The sequence below is a fragment of the Chelonia mydas genome, chromosome 5 (assembly GCF_015237465.2).
Source record: "Chelonia mydas isolate rCheMyd1 chromosome 5, rCheMyd1.pri.v2, whole genome shotgun sequence".
Taxonomy (NCBI): Eukaryota; Metazoa; Chordata; order Testudines; family Cheloniidae; genus Chelonia; species Chelonia mydas.
Genome location: NC_051245.2, coordinates 56,490,334 through 56,513,712, shown reverse-complemented (window position 1 = coordinate 56,513,712; position 23,379 = coordinate 56,490,334). Strand labels below are relative to the sequence as shown.

Genomic DNA, 23,379 nt, shown 5'->3' with positions numbered 1-23,379 from the left:
CCTGATCGGGGGGGCAGGGAGGCAGCTCCGCGGGCTGCCCCCCGTCCCCAGCACCGTCCTCACAGCTCCCATTGGCTGGAAACCAGCCAATGGGAGAAGCAGGGGTGGTGCTTGCAGGCACGGGCTGCGCACGGAGACCCACTGCCCCTCTCCCCACAAGGGGAGCATGCCATGCATAGGGGAGCATAGAGACATGCCAGCAGCAGCTGGCCACAGTCGCTTCCAAGAGCGGTGTGGGGCCATGGCATGCAGGCAGCCTGTCTGAGCCTTGCTGCGCCCCCGACTGATAGATGCCTGTGGTAAGCACCTCCTGGCCAGAGCCTGCACCTCGCACCCCCTCCCGCACCTCAACCTCCTCCCCAGGTCAGAACCAGCCCACATACTCAAACTCCCTCCCAGACCCTGCACCCCAATCCCCTGCCCAGAGCCCCCTCCTGCACCAAACTCCCTTCCTGCGCCCACACCCGTCACCCTCCCCTGCACCCCAACACTCTGCACCAGCCTGGTGCTCCCTCCTGCTCCCAAACTCCCTCCCAGACCCTGCATCTGCTCCATTAATACAGTAGAAATGCGCGCCACGACGACTTACCAAAATTTGTGGAGTGGCCCCCCTGCTAAAATTATTACCCATCCCTGGTCTAAGCCCTCACAATGGGACGCTAGAGAATCTGCACCCCCAACAGTGTGCCTAGGGACCCTGTGTGACATTCCCCTGGTGTTATCTGGACCGGTGATCTCCTAGGTCACTCCAATACTTGACTCTGGGAGCCAGTTTTACCCTGCTCTGCTGCGAGAACCCACACTCCTAGGCTGTTCACGAACAGCCTCTAGCATGTAAGCTGCTCCCAGCTACGTGAGTGAGCACTTTTGGCCAGCCGCTGTTGGATTGTGCAACCGAATGACACTAGTCAATATCTCTGGTCCCAGACACAACCCTAGGAACCTCCATCTTGCAGTGTCCAGTTATACCCGCTGGACGCTGCAAGCTTATTTGAGTTCATCAATTTAACAAAGAAATTGATACGTACCAGGCTTGTTATCCCAAGAGGAGTCTCTGACACGCTTCAGAACAAACGCACTGCTTCAGGTAGGATAAAAACAAACAAATTTACCAAACTACAAAAGACAGATTTTAAGTGATTATACGCCAAAGCACAAGAAGTCAGATTTGGTCAAATGATATAAAAGCAAAGCACATTCTAAGCTGATCTTAACACTTTCGCTGCCATTACAAACTTAGATGCTTCTCACCCCAGGCTGGCTGGTTGCCCTTCAGCCTGGCTCTTCCCTTTGATCAGTGCTTCAGCTGCTTGGTGGTGGTGTCTGCAGATGGAGGTGGAAGAGAGAGAGCATGGCAAGCATCTCCCCTTTTATCATGTTCTTTCTTCCCTCTTGGCTTTGCCTCCCCATTTCAGAGTCAGGTACGCATTACCTCATCATAGTCCCAAACTGACCAAGGGAAGGGGAGTGACTCACTCGAGAGCCCAACAGATCCTCTGTTGCTGCCTAGGCCAGTGTCCTTTGTTCCTATGAGGCTGGGCTAGGTGCCCAGCCTCATGCCCATACATGCCCTGATGAAGTGTGCACTGCCCCTCTGCTCCTGGAGAGTTTTGCTTGGGCTTGTTTTAAGCCAGGAGGACACATTTTCAGCCTCATAACTATATACATGAAATTACACCTTATAACATTACTATAACAACAATGCTCAGTGCATCATGAACCTTCTGAAGATACCCGACATGACAAACTTTGCATTGCATACCACACAATCATATTATAAGGATGAACATGGGGGTTCAGGGGGGTTCCCCTGAGATACAGAGCATCACCCTGGAATAGGGCAGAACTCACCATCCCAGAACCCCTCAAGCCAGGACATGGTGTTGCAGGAGTTCTTATAATCAGGACTGCTATTTGCCATGCTGATTTTACAGCAGCTTCCAGGTCCCAGTCCTCCAGTCAGGTCACCTTCCAAATTTAGTCCCCTTTCAGTGTAACAAAAGTCCAAAGAGAACGTCTAAACAGTTATTCTGCCCCTTGTGAGCTACATCAGCTTGTCCTCTGGGATTGGTTCTCAGCCCCTTCTGGGCTACCTTTAATTCCTTCCCTGCTCTGTTACAGAGCATTGACTTCCAGGCTGCTTTCCCAAGAGCCCCTCTCACAGTCTACGACTCACTGAAATTCCCTGCTTTTTGCCCCTACTCCTGTTCTCTGCATAGTTCTTCTTTGCTCTTCTAGCTGAGCACTGCCTCCTAGGGCTTTCTCGCTGACAACCCTTTATTAGCAAGGTCTGACTGCCTTCCTTCCCAGGAGACTCCAGAAGCTTCCTTCAGGGACCTCCCTGTTTCTTGCAAACACTATCTCTAGGGCCTCCCATAGCACCTAACCAGCTTACTGTAGTTCCTCTTCCCTTCTCTCAGACTCAGTCCTTTTAATACAGCCCAGGTGTTCATCAGGCTAACACTTGACCCCATTCATTCCATCCACCCCTCAGGCTGGGAAGCAGCTAATTATCACAAAGGTGGTGCTAATTAATAGGGCAGACTAGCCCAAGATCTCCCGGTCCTGTAACAGGGCAGGTGCTCTGCGACTGTGGGGCCTATTTCCGTTCCTCCCTGGTCTCATGCATATGGGCAGAGTTCCTCTGGGCAGTGTCCGCTGGCTCCTTAGACAACTTTGAGGAGCAGTGGGCGCTCTCCAGGGTTCTCTACTCGGTGTCCCCCTCTGGATCCCTAGTTTTGAACTGTGACCTTCACTACTGACTCAGTTATTCCTTAGTTGTTCCTGGGTCCAGTGGTCCCACCCACAAGGCTGGATTTCCACTAAGGCAGGTGCTCTGCAACAGTGGGGCCTATTTCCTCTCCTCCCTGGTCTCACGCATCCAGGCAGAGTTCCTCTGGGTGGCATCTGCTGGCTCCCTAGACAGCTTTGAGGAGCAGTGGGCACTCTCCAGGGTTCTCTGCTCGGTATCCCCAATCTTGAACCTGTGACTTTCACTCCTAACCCTGTTATTTATTAGTTGTCCCACGTATTCAGTTGGTTCCCAGGTCCAGTGGTCCCTCCCACAAGGCTGGGGGAAGGACCTTCAGATGCAGGTGGGCTTGTGCAGGCTGTCCTGTGACAGATGCTACCACAGGGATGTTGAGTCCCCTCACAGCAATCTGCCAGCAGGGGGAGCCCTGGAAATCTTAGAACCCAATAATTCCCTTCTGTATAAAAATCTTCACTTCCCATGTAGAAAAGGGGGAGGTGGTGAGGTAGCTAGTTGTATGGCAGTGTTTCCCACTTCTCTGAGATCCTGCCAAAGGCTCTCTTTAGGTCTGGGGATCTGGTGGGAGAGCATGTGCTGAGCAAGCCTGGGAAGAAATGGAAAGCAGAGGAAAGACTTGTCTTATGCCACACTGAGTCCCCCAGAAATGTATTACAGATCCAAGCTGTATTATGTTTTTGCAGGCTTCCTCCCTTTAAGTCCTGTAAGAAGACATTGGCTGGACAGCTTGGTTCCACTGGAGCTCTCCTACCAGGGACTTCACATTGTTGCATTTGCCTCCTCTAACTCCCTTAAATGACAGGTTTCAGAGTAGCAGCCATGTTAGTCTGTATTCGCAAAAAGAAAAGGTACCCTGCTGGTAACAGCTCATCTTAAGTGATCACTCTCCTTACAGTGTGTATGATAACACCCATTTTTTCATGTTCTGTGTATATAAATCTCCTCCCTGTATTTTCCACTGAATGCATCCAATGAAGTGAGCTGTAGCTCACGAAAGCTTATGCTCAAATAAATTGGTTAGTCTCTAAGGTGCCACAAGTACTCCTTTTCTTTTTTCCCTTAAATGGTAATCCCAAGTGTGGAGCAGAGGGAGATGCACCACTGTAAGATTGCCTCTGGGTGTACATATCTGAGTGAATCTCTTAATTACCCGTATTCTAACATGCCCTTTCATTCAGGGGATTATAATATGTATTTAGATGCCTAACTTTAAGCACCAAAGTTGAAATCTTGGCCTATGTCTTTAACTATAAAATGCTAGTAATTTACAATATAGTAGGGGAAAGTAACATGCATGTATTGTCAGAAAGACAAAACGTGATTATTTACTGAGGATGACTCAGAAAAGGTATCAGCTTTCCCCCATCTCAATTCCTTACCTCCTTTCCTTCTTGAATCCTTTCTTATAATACTTCTATTGTTCCCAGTGGGACTGTATTTCCTTGCTTCTTCTCCGTTCAAGCAACGTTGGACACAACATGTCCAAAGGAAAGGGTGGAGAGCCTGCTGCAGTTGCACTTGGAATGCCATGTAGTGATTAACACTGACCTTGTTGCTCGTTGAGTATGCGCTATTAGGATATGCAAAGTAACTTATAGAGGGATGGAGAAAGGCGGTTTTCCCATTAGCATTCATAGTAGCTGTGCAGCTACCATCCTGCTCATCAAGTTGGGAATATATCCTTTTGTATATTGATGGGAAAATGTCACTAGTTACAAATGGTTACAGACAGGGGTGTAGTGGGGTCAAACCAAACTCCAGTACTTTTTTTTTCCGAGGGAAAGTGCTGCTTCGGCAGTTCTCTTTCGCCCTGATGGTGCACCGCTAGATAAAAGAAATGGTGGAATTCCCTGCCCTGACCTTCCTTGTACCCCACCACCCAAAGACTAAAGAAAAATGTGCCATTTTCAACACAATATGCCATCAGTAGTTTATGCTGGAATAATCATCAAACTCAGCTGTAGGTGTTACTGAGTATGAAGTGTGCCCTCTCAAGGTCCACCCACTACTCTGACCAATCTTATAAAACAATCTTTCAGCAACATGAATGGAATCTGAATTGCCAGTTTCCCAGCTACCGACAATGACAGTTGTTTCATTTCTATTGCTGAAAGCTTCCTTTTTAAAGACGAGTCGGTGTTTCAGACATTCCTTGCCAAGAGTCCAGTGACACTTCTTAATAGCTGAAATTCCCACTCCCTTGTTACTACTATTTTCTGTCACCTGGAGATACCATAAGAAAATCTTGGTTTGTAGATAATTAACCCAATATTGTCAGCTTGCATAAAACTTCCTACATGGTCTATTAATGTAGTTGGAGGAGGATTTAACCTTCCCACCATTTGCTGTTGCTTGTATTACAGAAGACCATATTGAGGCAGATACAGGTTCATTTAGGTAACTGACTAGCAATTGAAACTGGTGCATGAAAGCTGCTTATACACAGAGGGACTTCAACGGAGCTATGATAGCTTACACCAGTTAGAGATCTGGTCCATAACAAGAAATAGCTCTTAAAACAACTAATCTAATGATTTGGCTAAGTATTGGGAAGATGCTACCAAATAGACTTTGCAAGGAAGAAAAAGGACTGTGGGGAAACATAACATTGTTAGGCTCCCTAAGTTCATTTAAGAAATTCCCCTGGTTGCACAAGGGCTTATAGTAGTTTAAAGATGGCTCTGGGTAGCTAGAGCTATGTTACACCTAATGCTGAGATGAAGATGCCCATAAATTAGCTTATTTTGATCACTCCCAATTTTGTACTGGACATGCACAATTTTCCATTAACACTGCTAGCAGATGAGCTCTGCAGTGTGCCACTATGCTTGCTTTAAAATGGTGCAGAATCACTCCTGCACGGCCTGTGCCCTTCCTTGGGCCCAACACATATTTAACTCCTATCATATACTTCTGCAGTGCACCTGAGAATACAGCCCACTATGTTTATGTTCTTTTACATGATATCTCTCTTCCTTGGTACTGCACCTTAATTGCTCTGGACAGAAAATCTCCTTTGATGCTTGCAACTTCTGATTTTCTTATTGGCATCATTTCCCTTAAGACTTTCTAAATGGATTACGATTACTATAGAGTATCCAGAATTTTGTGTGAGCCATCCCCACTTTCCTGAGGCAATTTCACATCCTTCAAGCAATGCTTCCAGGAAAAATCTATTGTCAAAACATCATTACATTGTTGTGATTTAAATATCACACTGCATCACAACCTTATTTTACAATGTTACCACATTGCAATGTATTTTATTTATATTTAAATTAAGACACTATACCAGGTTCTAGATGACCTAATACATCATTAGTGTTCTAATAAAATAATTAAAATGACCATTTTAACAGGAACTCCGCAAACAGCCACCTACAAAACCTCCTTTCCCACCCATAACTGGGACCGTCAGCTCTTTCTAAAAACTCTAGCAAACAGTCATGATGTTGTGTCACAATGGTATTATGCATTGAAGTTTATTCTGCAAGGCAAATTCCAAAAAGGCAGCAACTCTAATTTGTGGACATGTTCAAGGAAAGAACAGTAACAGGCAATACATTATTTTTGTTTTGTGTATCAACAGACTAATGCCGACAAAGCCACTTGTTGAGCTGGGTCTAACCTCCTATGTTACACTCAAAACACTGACCACATGTTGCCAACTCTTGCAGTTGTATCATGATACTCAAAAGTTTTTCTTAAAAACCTGGACCTGAAGTCATGTGACTACTTAAGAATTTCACCTTTCTTTGGAAATTTCTAGCCCTCCTGACTTTGTCGCAAAGAAAAGCTTGAAAATGTGAACCTTAGGCTTAAAGGCTCAAAATGAGAAGACAAATCAAAAGTTATTTTGTTGTTATCCAAAATGTGTTATTTTTTACAATCTCATGATTCTTTCTTCAGAATTTTTGAACACTTGTGGTTGGCAACATTTGATTGGTTTAACGTGTACCTCCACTGTCTGGCCCAACCCCAATCTTGCCAACTGTTGTGATTTGTACACCACAATTTTGGCCCCTGCTGAAGGCACTTCAGTGATCTAGACCAGAAGCTCCTACCTTGGTGTCATTTGGGAACGTGGTCAGTCTAGCCTTCCCCACTTTTCTGCTTCCTAGGAAAAAGCAGCCAACCAGAGCTAATGCAAGACCTGGGCAGAGCTTTCTCTCTCTAAAAAAAATTGGGTAGAAACTCGTAACTGTTTCTCTCCACGGAATTCTTTAGTAAAAGGAGAAAGATTTATACAGCAGAGGAGTTTTTGGGTAGGCGAGAGGGCAAAGGGAGCAGCGGACACCATTTTTACAAGAGAGGAAGAGGGAGCTGAAATATTTCCTAACAAATTTATTTGAGCATAAGCTTTCATGAGCTACAGCTCACTTCATCGGATGCATACAGTGGAAAATACAGTGGGGAGATTTATATACACAGAGAACATGAAACAATGGGTGTTACCGTACACACTGTAACAAGAGTGATCAGGAAAGGTGAGCTATTGCCAGCAGGAGAGCGGGAGGTGGGGGAGCCTTTTGTAGTGATAATCAAGGTGGGCCATTTCCAGCAGTTGACAAGAACATGTGAAGAACAGTAGGGGTGGGGGGGAAAGAAACGTGGGGAAATAGTTTTACTTTGTGTAATGACCCATCCACTCCCAGTCTCTATTCAAGCCTAAGTTAATTGTATCCAGTTTGCAAATTAATTCCAATTCAGCAGTCTCTCATTGGAGTCTGTTTTTGAAGGTTTTTTTTTGAAGAATTGCCAGATTTGGTCTGTAATTACAGATTTGGTCTGTAATCAAGTGACCAAAGAGAGTGAAGTGTTCTCTGACTGGTTTTTGAATGTTATAATTCTTGACGTCTGATTTGTGTCCATTTATTCTTTTATGTAGAGACTGTCCAGTTTGGCCAATGTACATGGCAGAGGGGCATTGCTGGCACATGATGGCATATATCACATTGGCAGATGTGCAGGTGAACGAGCCTCTGATAGTGTAGCTCCAGAAGTTACCTACTACAGGACAGGCCCAACAACGAAAATAACAGAACGCCACTAGCCATCACCTTCAGCCCCCAACTAAAACCTCTCCAACGCATCATCAAGGATCTACAACCTATCCTGAAGGACGATCCATCACTCTCACAGATCTTGGGAGACAGGCCAATCCTTGCTTACAGACAGCCCCCCAACCTGAAGCAAATACTCACCAGCAACCACACACCACACAACAGAACCACTAATCCAGGAACCTATCCTTGCAACAAAGCCCGTTGCCAACTGTGTCCACATATCTATTCAGAGGACACCATTATAGGGCCTAATCACATCAGCCACACTATCAGAGGCTCGTGCACATCTACCTATGTGATATATGCCATCATGTGCCTTGCACATTCTTGTTAACTGCTGGAAATTGCCCATCTTGATTATCACTACAAAAGGTCCTCCCCCTGCTCTCCTACTGGTAATAGCTCACCTTACCTGAGCTCTCTTGTTACAGTGTGTATGGTAACACCCATTGTTTCATGTTCTCTATGTATATAAATCTCTCCACTGTATTTTCCAGTGCATGCATCCAATGAAGTGGGCTGTAGCTCACAAAAGTTTATGCTCAAATAAATCTGTTAGTCTATAAGGTGCCACAAGTACTCCCGTTCTTTTTGCAGATACAGACTAACACGGCTGCTATTCTGAAACCTGAAATATATCCAACTGCTCAGGGAGGCTTTATTCCCCTTTTCTCACCTGTAATAAACTGGTTGGCAGGCTCGATGCCCTCCATCTTCACCCCTGCAATCCAGGTCTGGGAAAGGGGAGAAGAGCCCCAGGATCTGCCTCCCATTTCAGACCCGGAAGGGGATGTGGAGAAGCACTAGAACTGCAGAAGGAGTCGGAGAGCAGTGAGGGCCAAACGCGTCACTGGGCGGCGATGTACAATTCCCGGCTGGGCAGACCTGGGGCACCAGGTTAACTCATTCAAATTGTTCAGGGCCGGGTTCAGGCTGGAGACTCCGCCCCACCCAGCAGCATTTTATAGCGTGGGCACAACTCTACAGTTTGATCTCGGGTCCAAGCAGCGTGCCTGCTTTGGGGCCAAAATCACCCACCCCCACTGGTGTCCCTTGCAAACCCCCGGGATCCTGGGGCCAGTCTCGTGATCTTTAGACGCTCGGAGCGGGCACCGCTGCCAGGCGCCCTGCCCCAGCGCTTGGCTCGGGGAACCCAGGCACCCCGCCCCCTCGGCCGGGTCGGCCCCCGGGGACACGCCTGTTCCATAGCCCTGGCCCCGGTGGCGGCTGCGCTCGGTGTACGGCCCTCGGCACCGTGTCTATAGGGGGCGGGCCGCAGCGAACAGCTCCCGCGGCCCAGAGAACAGGCGACCGCCGTTCTACAGCGTCCCTTACTCAATGCGCATGCGCGGAAGGCTTTAAGCGTGCGCGGGGCGGGACCGGGGGCGGGGTCACTTTGCGGACGTGGCGACTGCCACGGGCCGCCCCGCGCGGAAGGAACCGGTGAGCGGCCGCCCGCCGCCGCCATTGCAATGAAGAGTTCCTGGGGGAGCGGCAGGTAGGTGCTGCCTCGCCCTGGCCCTGCTCCTCCCCGCGGAGAGGGACCGGCACGGCCGCCCTGAGCCCCGCGACCCCTGGCATCGGCGGCGGTGGGGGGACCAGGTACCAGCCCGCCGCGGCAGAGCCTCCGCCCGTCCCCAGTGTAACGCCACATGTGCAGCGCCGTGCGCAGGCCTCGGCTGCTGATTGGGCGCCGGGAACCAGCGCAGCGGGTGGGCGAGGGGCGCTGGGCGCGGTTGAAGGCTTTGCCCCGGGTGGCAGGTGTTTCTCTGTTGTCGTTAGAGGCTTCCCGAGAGAATGGCCGGGAGGAACCAGCCCCCGGCCGGAGCCCTGCCCGCCGCGGGCGGCAGCCGCGCCTACCCGTTTGGAAACGGCCTCCAGGCGGACGGCGAGGCGCAGGAGGAGGACGGGGAGGTGTCCGAGCTGCGCCCAAGAGGGAGGGAGAAGGTGCGACGAAGCACCTCGCGAGACCGTCTGGATGATATTGTGCTACTAACGAAGGACATCCAGGAAGGCGAGACGTTAAACGCGATAGCGCTGCAGTATTGTTGCTCGGTAAGTCTCGTGTACAGAGCGGTTCCCAACGCGGTTTGTCATTTTGCCCACGAGCCGCTCAGGCCCAGCGGGACGTGTAGAGTGTTCCCTACAGAAACTACACAACAGAAATGCTAAGATGCATGAGTATTTAAGCCCCCCGAAAGCAAGAAATACCCAAGCTAAGGCTGACAAGGTGGGCGAGGTAATATCTTTATCGGACAACTTCTGTTGGTGAGAGAGACAAGCTTTATGAGCCATACAGAGCTCTCTTTGGACCTGGAAAATGTACTCCGCGTGAATGACTAAAGAAATGCTACAAAATATTAGTATATGCCTTATGATATAGAAAAAGGCTTTAATGTTTTAAACTATTGGCTTGGCTATAATCTTGAATGTATGTACAGTAGCACCTTTCATCCAAATAGAACCTAGAATGATTAAAAACTTTACTGTGTGTAAAATATGCTGACACTGCACATCTCTGAACTGTAGCTCCCTCTGGGTTAATATATGATAACTCTTCAACAGCACATAAGACTACAACAAAAGGACTTAATATTGTAAGGCATGTATTGTCGTCACATTTTCATTCCAAATCTTCATACCACATTTTACAGATTTTATTCTTGAAAGCATTTCCCGGATGTTATGCATTTTGGGAAAAAGTGTGGTGTGTCTGAGAGAGAATGTGCGGCTGCATCTGAAGTCTGTACGACAGTGCATAGCCACAAGTGGGCAGACTTGTAATAGAGCAGCCTGCATGGAGATGTTTCTTGATTTGGATGCCTGACAGTATAACAGCAGTGCTCACTAAAAGTTTTCGTATGGTACTTTAATTTTTTAGAAAGAAAAATAAAGAGAAAATAAGTAACTTTGCTCTCCAGGACTCTGAAATTCTGAAGACTAGCCATAGATGGGTATTAGCACATGTAAATAACCTCACTAGGAGCTATTTGGCCAGACACCACTAACCTCCCTCCCTATGCACCTTAGGAGGGCCAAGAGAACACTCTTCTTACATGCGCCTTAGGGTGCTGCCAACTTTGCAACATCTCCAGTTTTAGGATTTTAACTTGCATGAGTAGCCTTTAGCTTCTTGGCACTCTTGCATAATCAACTAGTATTGAGCCAAGGGCTTCTGCAGAGCTCTTGCCTCAGCTAAGGTGAACCTTCAGTACATTTCTCACTTTGTAATTAAAGTAGCTGTACATGTGTGGTAGTATAGCCTTCTTGACCAGAGTAGTGAGAAACTTGCACAAAATCTGAGCTACATTTGCTCATGCAGCTTTCAAAAGCTCATACCTTGGTCAATAAAAAACAATTTTCTAGGGAATGCTCAGGGGTGTTCTAATATGTAAACATTCAACTCTCTAGCCATTTTAACTGTAAAGCAATTATAAAAAAACTTGGTGAGTGAAACAGAAGCCTTATTTACTTGTTCTCAAATGTTTTGCTCCTGTTCTCGGGGGTGTGGGATTGGTGGGGAGGGAAGAGAGCCTGTCTGCAGAGACCAAATCTGAGGAACTTTTATCTTGTAAGATGAAAAGTTTAAAAAAGTTAAGTATCTGAACACTTGTTTTAACTGAAATCTATTTTTTTTAACTACCCCTTTAACCATTTTATTTCCTCTCCCTCCCTTCACAAGCTTACTTTTTTGTAGCTGTCTTGGACTATTTTTTGTGAGAGTTAATAAGCGGAGCTCTTAAATCTGTAGGAAACCCTGCCCTTTCTCAAAGAGAGAGGGGGCATAGGAAGACAATGCCCTGAATTATGCCTATTGCTGCACTTGGCAATACAGAGGCAGAGAAGAAAGAACTATACTAGATGAATTAGGGTGATTTTATAAAGTAGGAGAACTTCTATCTACCTAGATGTTCTAGAATAACCAAACCACATTTTACAGTAATAGTATGTCTGTTTGCAAAACACTTCGTAAACTAATGGTCATCGTTTCTTTGAAAGGGAAGGAGGAGTATTATTTCTGTTTTTATAAATAGTTAATGAGACACAGGCTGAGTGACTTTTTTCCCCCAAGTTCAGAGGGAGTCAAAGTGATTATTTGCATTAGAATACAGTTCCCGCCTTCCAGTCTATACTTCAGTTCTTGTCTGTTTCAAAAATTTTATTTGTATTTGGAACTTTGATTCCCTGTCTTGCATCAAAATATTTTTGATTGGGTTCCATTTATAATGTGGGATTTCCCCTTTTAGGGGGTGTACACTGTCACTCAGGGAGGCTAGAACTCTTCTTCAGGTTTATTAAATCTGTTCATGTTTAAACTACATTGCTTTATTTATTTTTCTTCAGGTTGCAGACATCAAGAGGATTAATAATCTTATCACTGACCAGGATTTTTTTGCACTGAGATCTATCAAAATTCCAGTGAAGAAGTTCAGTTTATTGACTGAAACTCATTGCTCTCCAAAAGGCAAGCAAGTTTCAAGATCCTTATCTTCTACTCAGTTTTCCCCAGAATTCCAAGAAACATCACCAACTTCTGATTCATTTTCCTGTAATGAGACTGTTGGCAACTTCTTGAAAGAAGTGGATCGCGATATAGAACAAATAGTAAAGTGTAATGATACAAAAAGAGAGAATCTTAATGAAGTTGTTTCTGCCTTATCTGCACAGCAGATATGCTTTGAACCTGATACTAAAACCAAAAAGCGGAAAGATCCCTATTATGGAGCAGACTGGGGCATAGGATGGTGGACAGCAGTGGTGATAATGTTGGTGATTGGTATAATAACTCCAGTTTTTTATCTCTTATATTATGAGGTTTTAGTGAAAGTGGATGTTAGTCACCATTCTACAATGGAATCTGCCCACTCACTAGTCACAGCACCATCACAACAAAAACAAATTGAAAATGGAATAAATCCAGCCAACATCATGAATGTTGAGAGTGAGGAAGAGCTTCAGCATTATAATGGAAAGTCCCAGGAGACTGTTGTTCATAGACACATAACATAACTTTCAGACGAAGAGAGAAACAGAGAATGCAAAATGCATCTGGAGTGCAAAGAATAGATATGACTGATGTATACATTCCTTCTTTTGGGGCAGTATTAAAGTACAAGGATGCTTTGCTTCCTTTATTTAAATAGTTGTGGGAACCTGCCACATTTACATAGGAGATAATCCTTCTGTGGATCATTTAAACTGTCAAGCATGTTGACAGATGACATTACCAGGTTTAATGTGAGATTGTCATGGTATAAATATGTATGTAAACAGGTGTTTTTTGAAAGGCTTTGCACTTTTTTCTATTTAAATATAACCTGGTTTTGGTTTGTTTTGTTTTTAATTAACAATTGCTGTTAAGGTGCAGTTCTGACAAACATGACATAAATGAGTACAATTGACTATAATTTGCTATCTGAAAGCATCTGCTTCAACATGTTTAATTTAAAATAAATATGGTTTCATGCTTTATTTATAATATATTTAATGCTAGAGAGGCTATCTTCATATCCCAGTGTATCGCTGTCAACTGAAGAGATCTACTTCCCGCTTCATAATATATACCACTGAATACATATTTAGTGTATGGCTGGTGTAAATTCTGTGTGTAAAACCTTTTCCATATATAAAGTTCAAACCACTTTTTTCCTTAGATCAGCGTGAGACTTCCTGAAACGAAAATGAGTATGTTGGGCTGAGAGCTACTGTTGACTAACTAGAAAGATATACTACGTTCAGTTTCATAGACTGATAGAGCACTGCTTATGTTGAACCTTTTTTTTTTTTTTTGCACTATGACTACTGCCTTACGTAACAGACATCAAGTGGTGAGATTGCAAAGACATTTCAGAGAAGGTGGTGAGCTTTTCACCATCAGTGCACAACCAAGCAGTTCATTAAATTCCTCCTTTTTGAGTATAAGCAAATTTACTTTACTGAAGTAAGGCCCAGTGTTCAGGCTGGGTCTCATTTTCTGCCTGCGCTCCAGTCAATAGACTCCTAAGCACTCTTTTTAAATGTACTTCAGAAGCTTGCTTGAGGTCACTTTGTGTATAAGTAGGCTATGCTCTGATGCCTAAACACAATCCAGTTGTTGAGACAGAAGTCTTTGTCCTGTGTAATAATTAGCTGCTTAAACTTGAAGAACTAGAAATTGGCTAAATAACATGTCGTTTTCTGTTCAACTACTTGTATGGCAAAACAATCCAAGGGGATTGGCATTTCCTTCAATGACTCCTTACCTTTTTTGTAGTATTAAGGAAATGTCACTCTCCTAGTTACATCTTAAAGTGCAAAAAACTGGTTTTCCTCAGTTGAAACAGCTGGTGGTTTCAGGTGTCTGAGTGGACGAATCTGGTAGTCTGTAGGAGGGCTTCAGACGCACCAATCTTTTCTGACTCACTCCCACAACACTTCAGAGGGAAACCCTGTGGCATCTAGCAGAGAAATTTGGCCTGCAGTGAGGGTGCAGCTACTGGCAGTGCCTTACTGCACCCATGATCCTTGTCAGCCATTCTTGTGCTCTTAAATTTCTTCCCTTGAAGAAGGCTGGTCCCTGCATTTAGCAGTCACCTAAATTTTTCCTAAGAAATTTACAGCTAGAGAAGACGGAAATGAGTTTTGAACTTACTAATTTTTCTTTAAAGAGGAAAGGGGAGGTATTCCTTCATGGAGATTTATTAAAAATTGAATTAGTGCGTAAACTTACACTAAATCCCATCATATTTGCTCCCTGAAGCAAGGTTCTCACTGTTACCCTCCACTCATAATTATTTCACCATATGAATAAACGGATAGACTTTGGGAGCAAAAGAGACTTGAGTGAAAAATACTTCCCTTCAATGTTATGTTTTGTATTTAAACAGCATCTTGACCAAGTGTACAGTATAAATAAGTGATTCTGAGAAATGGACATATTTTTAAGAGATGCAGTACTTACAAACACTTTTTCTCATGTTTGAGAAATCTGATGTCTTACAGATTTTAAGGAGGGCAAATAGAGCCTCTTGTTAAATGAGGCAAACATGGTTCACTGACTATTTTTATTTAGAAATTATAAAACTTGAGAAAACAAAAATTGCATTTTAACGCTCAAGTGGTCTAAAATTTGATGGTAGGTGGAAGTACACTTTGATCCAGTGAATTTTTATTTTGGGGCTATTTTGAATTGTTAAAGTGGCAGCTCTCAGAAGAATTTGATCATGCAAAATTTCTTCCAGAGAGGACCAAACTAGCTATACAAGTAGGAATTATTTAACATTTGTTTTAGAAATAGTTACAAAAACTCTTGTTACAAACATAATAGCAGCTTTGCTTCTATGGTCAAAACATTAAACAGCTAGTTGTAGTTTAGAAACAGTTGATTGCTTTAATCTAGGATTTCAACATTACTTTTAAGGTACCTTAATAGAAATCATATCTATGTAGGATCTGGAACTCTTTAAGCATAGAATACAATTCTGTGCTCTGAACAAACTTAGGCTTGCTTTTCTGCTTGCCTTAACTAGCCTCTTGTCTACTGTGTCAATGATTAGTTTTGGAACTACAAAATGTTAATTCTTTATAATGTCAGAGATTGGTCCTTTCATCACAATAAAAGGCCCAAAAGAATTATTAACAAGCTGAACAACATGAAACCAGCTTGTTTGGGATTTTCAAAAGATACATTGCATACTAGTTATTTTCTGTAAGTGTGACTCATTGCATACACACATGAGCAGCCAAAAGAAAATACTAAAATATTAAAATTTTGGTAATAAATTATAAGGGTCAGAGTTGGTCATACCTTGAATTAGAATCTGAAAGGGTTCTATACTTTTAAAATACAAGTAAAGAGACGTTGCTACTTATGTTGCTCTGTGGCATTGTATACTGAGAGCTTTTGTTTATCTACATCTCACATAAAATAAAACAATCCACAAGTTTGAGTTAAGGTCTGAGAAGACTTGTGGCTTATTGTCAATGAGTTCTTCCTTTTATAAAAAAAAAAAAAAAAAAGCGTGCTGCAGCAGAGGTATAAACCTTACCTTTTAAAGTTGGTTTTGAAAAAATACTTAAGAAAGAACTTCTTGTTCTGAGCAACATTCAGTTGGCTTATATAACAGCATTTTTAAGACCAGAAAGTTAATTTTATCAGAGTTTGACACAGGTTTCCGTTGAATATGGGACTTCTGTTAGTATTAAAGGGAGTTGCCTGCATTAATTTCAGTTTGCTTCTCTGTGGGTGGTGGTGTTCTGTTGCAATTGTACTATGTTTTCCAAACTACTATGGCAGATACTGCAGTATCAACTGTAGCAGTGAATAACTATCTGGTTGCTCTTTGTGATATAGATTCACACTTAATAGTTAGAAGTGAAGTGGTAAAGCCAGACTCCTGTCAAAGCTGTTTTAACAGGGAAGTTGGAATTGGGGAAAAAATTTATTACACAGTGAATTCAAGTGAAAAATCATGCTTTAGATTAAATACAAAACATTGTTTGCTCAGGAAGTCAATTTTTAATCTAAGTGCATATTGCACTGTTGGCACATATGTAAATGCTTTATTTAAATCTGATATATTTTGGAGTACACTACCACAAATGGTCTTTGTATAACAAAGTATTTTATACAGGACAAAATGTAATTAGATGTGAAATAATGCAGTGCTGAAGATGTAAGCCTCTTATTAAACCTTTTGTTCCTTTTACTTGCTTCATAGTTTTGGGAGAGCTCTGAGCATTCTAATAAAATATTTTTGTCTGCAGCGAAACGTGAACTTGACAGTATGTTCTTGTCCCTGCATCTACTTTCCTGAGGAAGTTGCACACTTGTCTCTCAGGCTGATATTGGTTAGCCTATGTACAACCTCAAACTAAACTCCTTAGGCTGGTGAATATCTCTGTTTATATATTGTGTAGAGCTCAGTAGAATATTTACATCTAATATGTATTATGACATTACAGTATGGTTATTCACCTCCTATTGCAGGGGTTCTCAAATTGGGGGTCGGGACCCTTCAGAGTGTCTCAAGGTTATTACATAGTGGGTTGCGAGGTGTCAGCCTCCACCCCAAATCCAGCTTTTCATCCAGCATTTATAATGGTGTTAAATATAAATTAAAAACCCTTTTTAAATATAAGGGGGTTTGCACTCAGAGGCTTGCTATTGGAAAGGGGTCACCAGTACAAAAGTTTAAGAATCACTGCCCTATGAGTAGACTCTCAATTTCAGATAAATGACTACCCTTGACCTAGTTTGGATGTTCTAAAAACCATTAGCTTCATGAGGTGAGTGAAGCAGTTTTAAAAAACAAGCCCAAGAAAAGTAACCCAGTTACTAGTGAAGCTAATTTTCAGATGCCAACATTTTCACAGGCTGGCAAAACTACCTTTCCAATGGTATACTGTACTACGTTCGCCTGCCACTGTCCTAGGAATTTGCAGCTGAAATCCCATTTTACTTTGTAAAATTGTTCTCCAGAGTCAGAAGTTTTCTTAAACCCAAGTAAACAATGTTTTGTTTACTCTGCTAACATTGGGGAATATTAACCATATTCTATATAGTTAAAGGGATAGTGCCGATTTGGAATGCTATCTTAAAAGTAGTTCCATGTTTCATTCAGACCCTGAACAGTATAGTTCAACTCTATTGTCTTCATCTTTCCCTATAAGAGGTAGACTTTCAGAGGCATGCTGCTCAGTTCAATTCTTGTATCAGACCCCGTTCAATAGAATGAACAATATAACTTTACCAAGCTTTATTCTTAAAGGGCTGTGCTAAGGTATGGTCATGCCTGCAGTGGTTAGCTGCATGGTTATTCATATTCACTACCAGCCATGGTAGCTACTATAGCCATAACAGCCACAGTTCTCTATGGGGGGGGGGGGGTAATGCAACATCTCCCCCCACCAGTTGTGCAGGGATGGAATGAAAGGAGGTCTGTCTAAAGGGAAAGCCATAAATAACTCCAGAATCACCTGAGTACATGTGGTACAATGTACAGATGGCAAGCTACCACTAAGTTATTGGTGCCTTGTCACTGAAAGGCAGCCTTGGGTTCAAGGCTTGACTACAGACAAAAAATGGCAATGAAGGTATCCTCAAACTTAAATTGGCTAACACAACACCCTTGATCAACACAACCATATTGTTTTCAGTAAACTACATAAGCAAATTCTCCAAGTCACTGAGATCTGGGCAGTGTGGGTGTGAGTATGGGAGATATTTGTCTGTAACGTTACACCTCATCTTTCTCCACATTCTGAAGACATAAATGCAGTTTAAGTTCTATTTCCTGAGTGTCTTCATGTTGATTGACACTAGAATGATTCCTGGCTTCTGGCAGAGTCTGGAATTGTTAGGAAATAGCTTCAGTCTTCATGGTGATGTGAGAGAGACAATGGTGTTGAAGAGTACCTCAGCGACCTCTACTGATGACCCCATTCCTGTACATTCAGGCCCTCAAATACTCTTCTCCTATTCTGCTCCTGGTACAGTAAACTCCAAGAACAAGACAACTTACCCTGAGCTGTGTTCAGCTAAAGTCTATGGGCTTGATCTGGTAATTAGTGGATTAGGTTCTATAGCCTATGGAGGAGATCAGACTAAATCATAATGGTCCCTTCTGGTCTTAATTGTCCATGGAGATGGGGGAACCTATCTGGATAAATATGAATTGATGTCCCAAACATCAAAAAAGACAGCTGAAGAAACTCAGCTGCTGCCTCTTGAAACCATGCCCTGCTCTTTGTCTTGACTAACCATAATTTTTTTGGTGGAAAGTCATTTCTGAACACGTTAAATCTTACTGCCTCATGTTGGACAATGAAATAAGGTGGTTTGTCTCTCCCTTTATATTTGTATACTCTTTCTTCTGATTGCATTGTATCTCACTATTTCCTTATTCTGTGATCTTTGACTGCATTTGATAAAATCCTGCCTTCCTTTTTCACATTTCACCTAAGGAAGCAGTTGTTGGCACAATGGTTCTATAAGTCTACTTTATAGAATCATAGAACTGGAAGGGATCTTAAGAGGTCATCTAGTCCAGTCCCCAGCACTCATGGCAGGACTGAGTATTATCTAGACCAGAGATTGGCAACCTTTGGCATATGGTCCATCAGGGAAATCCGCTGGCGGACCGGGACGGTTTGTTTACCTGCAGCGTGCAGGTTCGGCCGATCGCAGCTCCCACTGGTCGTGGTTCGCCGTTCCAGGCCAATGGGGGCTGCAGGAAGCAGAGACCAGCACATCCCTCGGCCCATGCTAATTCCCGCAGCCCCCACTGGCCTGGAATGGCAAACCGCGACCAGTGGGACCTGGGATCAGCCAAACCTGCAGACTCTGCAGGTAAACAAACCGTCCTGGCCTGCCAGTACATTTCCCTGGCAGGTCATGTGCCAAAGGTTGCTGATCTAGACCATCCCTGACAGGTGTTTGTCTCACCTGCTCTTAAAAAAAACTCCAGTGGTGGAGATTCCACAACCTCCCTGGGCAATTTATTCCAGTACTTACCCGCCCTGACAGGAAATTTTTCCTAATGTCCAACCTTAACCACCTTTGCTGCAATTTAAAACCATTGCTTCTTGTCCTATCCTCAAAGGTTAAGGAGAACAATTTTTCTCCTTCCTCTTTGTAACAACCTTTTATATATTTGAAAACTGTTACGTCCCCTCTCAGTCTTCTCTTCTCCAGACTAAACAAATCCAATTTTTTCAGTCTTCCCTCATAGGTCATTTTTGTTCCTCTTCTCTGGACTTTATCCAGGTTGTCCACAACTTTTCTGAAATGTGGCACCCAGAACTGGACACACTACTCCAGTTGAGGCCTAATCAGCAGAGTAGAGCAGAAGAATTACTTCTTGTGTCTTGCTTACAACACTCCTGTTAATACATTCCAGAATGATGTTTGCGTTTTTTACAAGTGTTACACTGTTCATTCTCATTCAGGTTGTGATCCACTATGACCCTGAGATCCCTTTGTGTAGAACTCCTTCCCAGGCAGTCATTTCCCATTTTGTATGTGTGTAACTGATTGTTCCTCGGTAATAGGAGCATTTTGCATTTGTCTTTATTGAATTTCATCCTCTTTACTTCAGACCATTTCTCAAGATCATTTTGAATTTTAATCCTATTCTTGTACTTGCAACCCCTCCCAGCTTGGTATCATTCGCAAACTTTAAGTGTACTCTCTATGCCGTTACCTAAATCACTGATGAAGATATTGAACAGAACCAATCCCAGAAATGTCCCTGTGGGACCCCACTCAATATGCCCTTCCAGCTTGACTGTGAACCACTGAGGATTATTCTCTAGGAAGTTTTCCAACTAGTTATGCACCACCTTATAGTAGCTCCATGTACGTTGTATTTCTCTAGTTTATTAGGATCAGCTGCAGCTACCCGTTGCTCTGCCTGATGCAAGCAGAACCTCTGGAGTGTTCAAAAGATGGTGACTTTATTATGTCATCTGCTCAGCTTCTCTCTTCCTGAGTTGGAGCAGGAGCCCTCATGCAAGGATGGGCAGAGAAATAACTGGACATGCCATGGCCATGTAGAGGCAGCCTATTTGCATAAATGCAGTTTGGGTGCAGACCATACTATAAAAAAATTTAAAACCCACAAACTTTAGTCCTAAACTCTTCATTATTAGTTATAAAAAAAATAACTTCAACACAAAGTCCTAATTAGTGACCAGAGTAAATTTCTGTTGCAATATAGCATAGTATTTAATAATACAGAAATAAGTTGTTTTACATTGTTTTGCTGTATCTTCCTACATAGCAATTTAACATTTAAAAATAATCAAGTTAAAATATACATTTAAAGTGTGCCCTGTATTGCATTTAGTTTTCTCATCCTTTGGAATTGCTTCACATTTTGTTTATCAGAGCATTTTAATTAACACAGGGGAAAAAAATACAGCCAGGCCCCAAGTTATACAATCATTAGTATATGTAAATAGTTTTTTGTTGATTGTATCTCTCTATTGTTTCAGAGTTAGCACTGAGGTAAAGTATTGTTTGGCAAATGTGTTCCCCAACCATCAAGAAACAAACTTTAAAAGCTTACAAGATTTAAAAAAAAAACAAAAAAAACCCAAATAACCAGTTTCTCACTAGACGAGAACACATTTTTTAGTTCTCAACAGCTAAAGAGCGAAAAGAAAGAGGACCAATCTGATCAACTAACACAGGTTCCAATTTGTGCAGAGGAACAACAAAAGCATAGGTTAGAGCCTTTTAGTGACATTTCTGAGCTTAATAATTCTAGAGGAAAAAGTTTATTTTCAATTTTTCATTCATTTTTATTAAATTTTAAATTAAATTAAAAAATCTGAAGCCCCCCACAATCCTCAAATCAGCTAAAATGGTTTCTATTGATTTTGCTTTAAATTTATCCTCAGCATCTCCGTCTTTGAGAGTAGTTATGGGTCCAGCTGGGAATACTTCAGAGAAAAACAGCAGCATAAAGGAAACAAAAAACAATAAGAAGAATAAGCTTTAAGTTTCCTTGAAGATTGGCAGAAAGGAAATTTAAAGTGTATTCTATAAAACCACATGCTTCTCCTTTTATGAAGACAGCTCCTGTGGCTACTTCAAAAAGACATCAAAGGCCATAACTGAAACAGTGACAGTTTCAGATGATGCTGAGATTTTAGGATCCAGTGCTTTCTATTCATTTTGAGTGAATTTAAGCAAAACAAACAGTTTTTTAAAAAATAAGACCTATTATAAATTGCTTAGAAACACAAAAATATTAAAGATACATTTGAATATGTTGTACCTACCAACTATTGTTACAAATAACTCCTAGGATTACTGTAATAGAAAGATTAGAGTCACAACATATTCAGCCACAAATATAGAATATTTATAGCATTTATGGTATTGTTTTCACCACCCTCACAGTTTACCATAGCATATTACTCTTTTAGTATATGTACCTTTATTTTACAGTCTGATTTTTTGGCTGTGCTGGGAAGTAAATTAAATAAAAACAATATTTCACATTTATATAGCTAGTATTTTTTTATAAACATCAACTCTCACAACAGTACTATGAGGTAGGAAGTAGTATTTTCCCCATTTAACAGCTGGAGAAACTGATGCAGAGATGTTAAGGGACTTGTCCAAGGCCACAGAGAAGAGCCAAACCTAGAAATCAGGATTTCCTGGTTTCCCACTCCCTTGCTCAAACCTCAGCCACAAACCCTCTCTAAATGAAACTATTAATTAGCCCCAGACCTCACTTCCAGTAAACAGTAATTCATAAAACACAATCTAATCTCATTTATTAAGTCTCCTTACACCCAACAAGCACTGGTTTGAAAGATGCTCCCTATTCGTCAAAGTGCTGAATTATGAAAGTCTGTTGATTAGAATGCAAGAGCCTTTCAAAATTATCTCCTTACTTTTTAGTCCACAGTACCAAAGTACTTTTAGGCTACTTTGTTCAAGAAAGTGCTCAGTGTTCAGTTAGATTTCAATCCCCTGATTACAGAAATTATATAAATTCCTTTAAAAAGTCAGCAGCTAAGTAAGAACAGCTTGTGTTCAGAAAGGACCAAATCCTGGTTCGCTTAAGTCAATACAAGTTTTGCTATTGACTTCAGTATCCTCTGAAATATGACTTCACATCCGGAACAGGATTTGATCCCTCCAATGCATAGAGAAGTGCAAATGCTTAGGCACAATTCAGTCAAAATGTATATTCTTTTCCAGTGCAGCAGAAGCAATACAAAGGCATATATGTTCTTCCCAAATGCTTTGAAGACAGATATTTATCACTGCAAGGTTCTCTAGAACTCCCAGACACAGATAATATCTTGCAGTGATAAATATCTGTCTTCAAAGCATTTGGGAAGAACAGTAATATGGCAGCTAGGTCTCCCATTTTTCAATTCAGTTAAATAAATCAGAAAAAAATGCCCTTTCATCTGAGGGTGAACTCAGCGCTCCAACTTCAAGTAGCTGCATCAAGAGTTGCGGGTGCTCAGCCCACCTACAACTGGGTCCAAATGGTTTAGTGAATGTATTAGAAGGCCAGGGTAGGACACAATCTAATATAAATAACTAATAGGTTGCTTCATCCATATTGTCATCACTGCCAGCACCAAAGTCATCGCCATCTTCAAAATATGAAGCAATATAGTCGTTTTCCTAAATGAAAATACATTATAGATCAAAATACTTTAAGTTACTGATGTAGATGAAACAATTAAATGCACCGTTATTAAACGAGGCCCATTGCCTCGTAATGCTAATCAGGAGAATACAATATGATTTTGAAAGAAGAATATACAGGGATACATCCTCCTTTCCTAGTTTGATGAGAGGAAAAGACCTACATTTTGGGATGTTTAAAGTTTGATTGTCTATACATGGACACACTCATGGTGCCTCGAACACTTTCTTTGCTGGAGGAGCTACAGTTACCTAAGGCCATGAGCCATTTGGATCACACTCCAATGCAGCCTGGGATATAATCTGGATCTTTTTTTTTTTTTTAAATCTTCTGTTGTTTTCAGATGCCAACAGCCACCATAACATTGGGGAACTAAGAC

General features: G+C 42.4%; 2 protein-coding genes, 1 long non-coding RNA gene and 1 pseudogene across 7 annotated transcripts in view; 1 reads left to right on the top strand and 3 right to left on the bottom strand.

Annotated features, from left to right (window-relative positions):
• Positions 1–1,686: 1,686 nt before the first annotated feature.
• Positions 1,687–9,163, bottom strand: LOC122465901. Its single transcript, XR_006291036.1, has 3 exons — positions 8,513–9,163; positions 5,759–5,943; positions 1,687–3,356 (listed from the first exon to the last, which is right to left on the bottom strand). It is a non-coding gene; the product is annotated as an uncharacterized LOC122465901 (long non-coding RNA).
• On the bottom strand, positions 6,928–7,056 carry LOC114021458 (annotated as a pseudogene).
• On the top strand, positions 8,703–16,586 carry LYSMD3 (LysM domain containing 3). 3 transcript variants are annotated; one of them, XM_037903220.2, is made up of 3 exons: positions 8,703–9,334; positions 9,619–9,891; positions 12,181–16,586. In XM_037903220.2, the coding sequence occupies exons 2-3, from the start codon at positions 9,634–9,636 to the stop codon at positions 12,844–12,846; spliced, it is 924 nt and encodes a 307-aa protein (XP_037759148.1). In that variant the 5' UTR covers positions 8,703–9,334; positions 9,619–9,633; the 3' UTR covers positions 12,847–16,586. The 3 variants fall into 3 exon arrangements, with proteins under 3 accessions (XP_037759148.1, XP_007054157.3, XP_037759149.1); XM_037903221.2 differs by having other exon boundaries at positions 9,248–9,438; XM_007054095.4 differs by having other exon boundaries at positions 9,206–9,891.
• A 3,935-nt stretch (positions 16,587–20,521) lies between these two features.
• Positions 20,522–23,379, bottom strand: part of POLR3G (RNA polymerase III subunit G) — a 40,972-nt gene continuing 38,114 nt past the window's right edge. For all 3 annotated transcript variants that reach the window (XM_043546614.1, XM_007054069.4, XM_043546615.1), the window contains one exon: positions 20,522–22,975. In XM_043546614.1, coding sequence (XP_043402549.1) covers positions 22,889–22,975 — 87 coding nt within the window. In that variant the 3' untranslated portion in view covers positions 20,522–22,888. The remainder of the gene's footprint in view (positions 22,976–23,379) is intronic.

Bases quoted from the DNA above. Each gene is read 5' to 3' on its own strand.
- LYSMD3 (XM_037903220.2), top strand. From the start codon at position 9,634: ATGGCCGGGAGGAACCAGCCCCCGGCCGGAGCCCTGCCCGCCGCGGGC. The intron at 9,892-12,180 runs GTAAGTCTCGTG...ATTTTTCTTCAG, and splicing joins CGCTGCAGTATTGTTGCTCG to GTTGCAGACATCAAGAGGAT.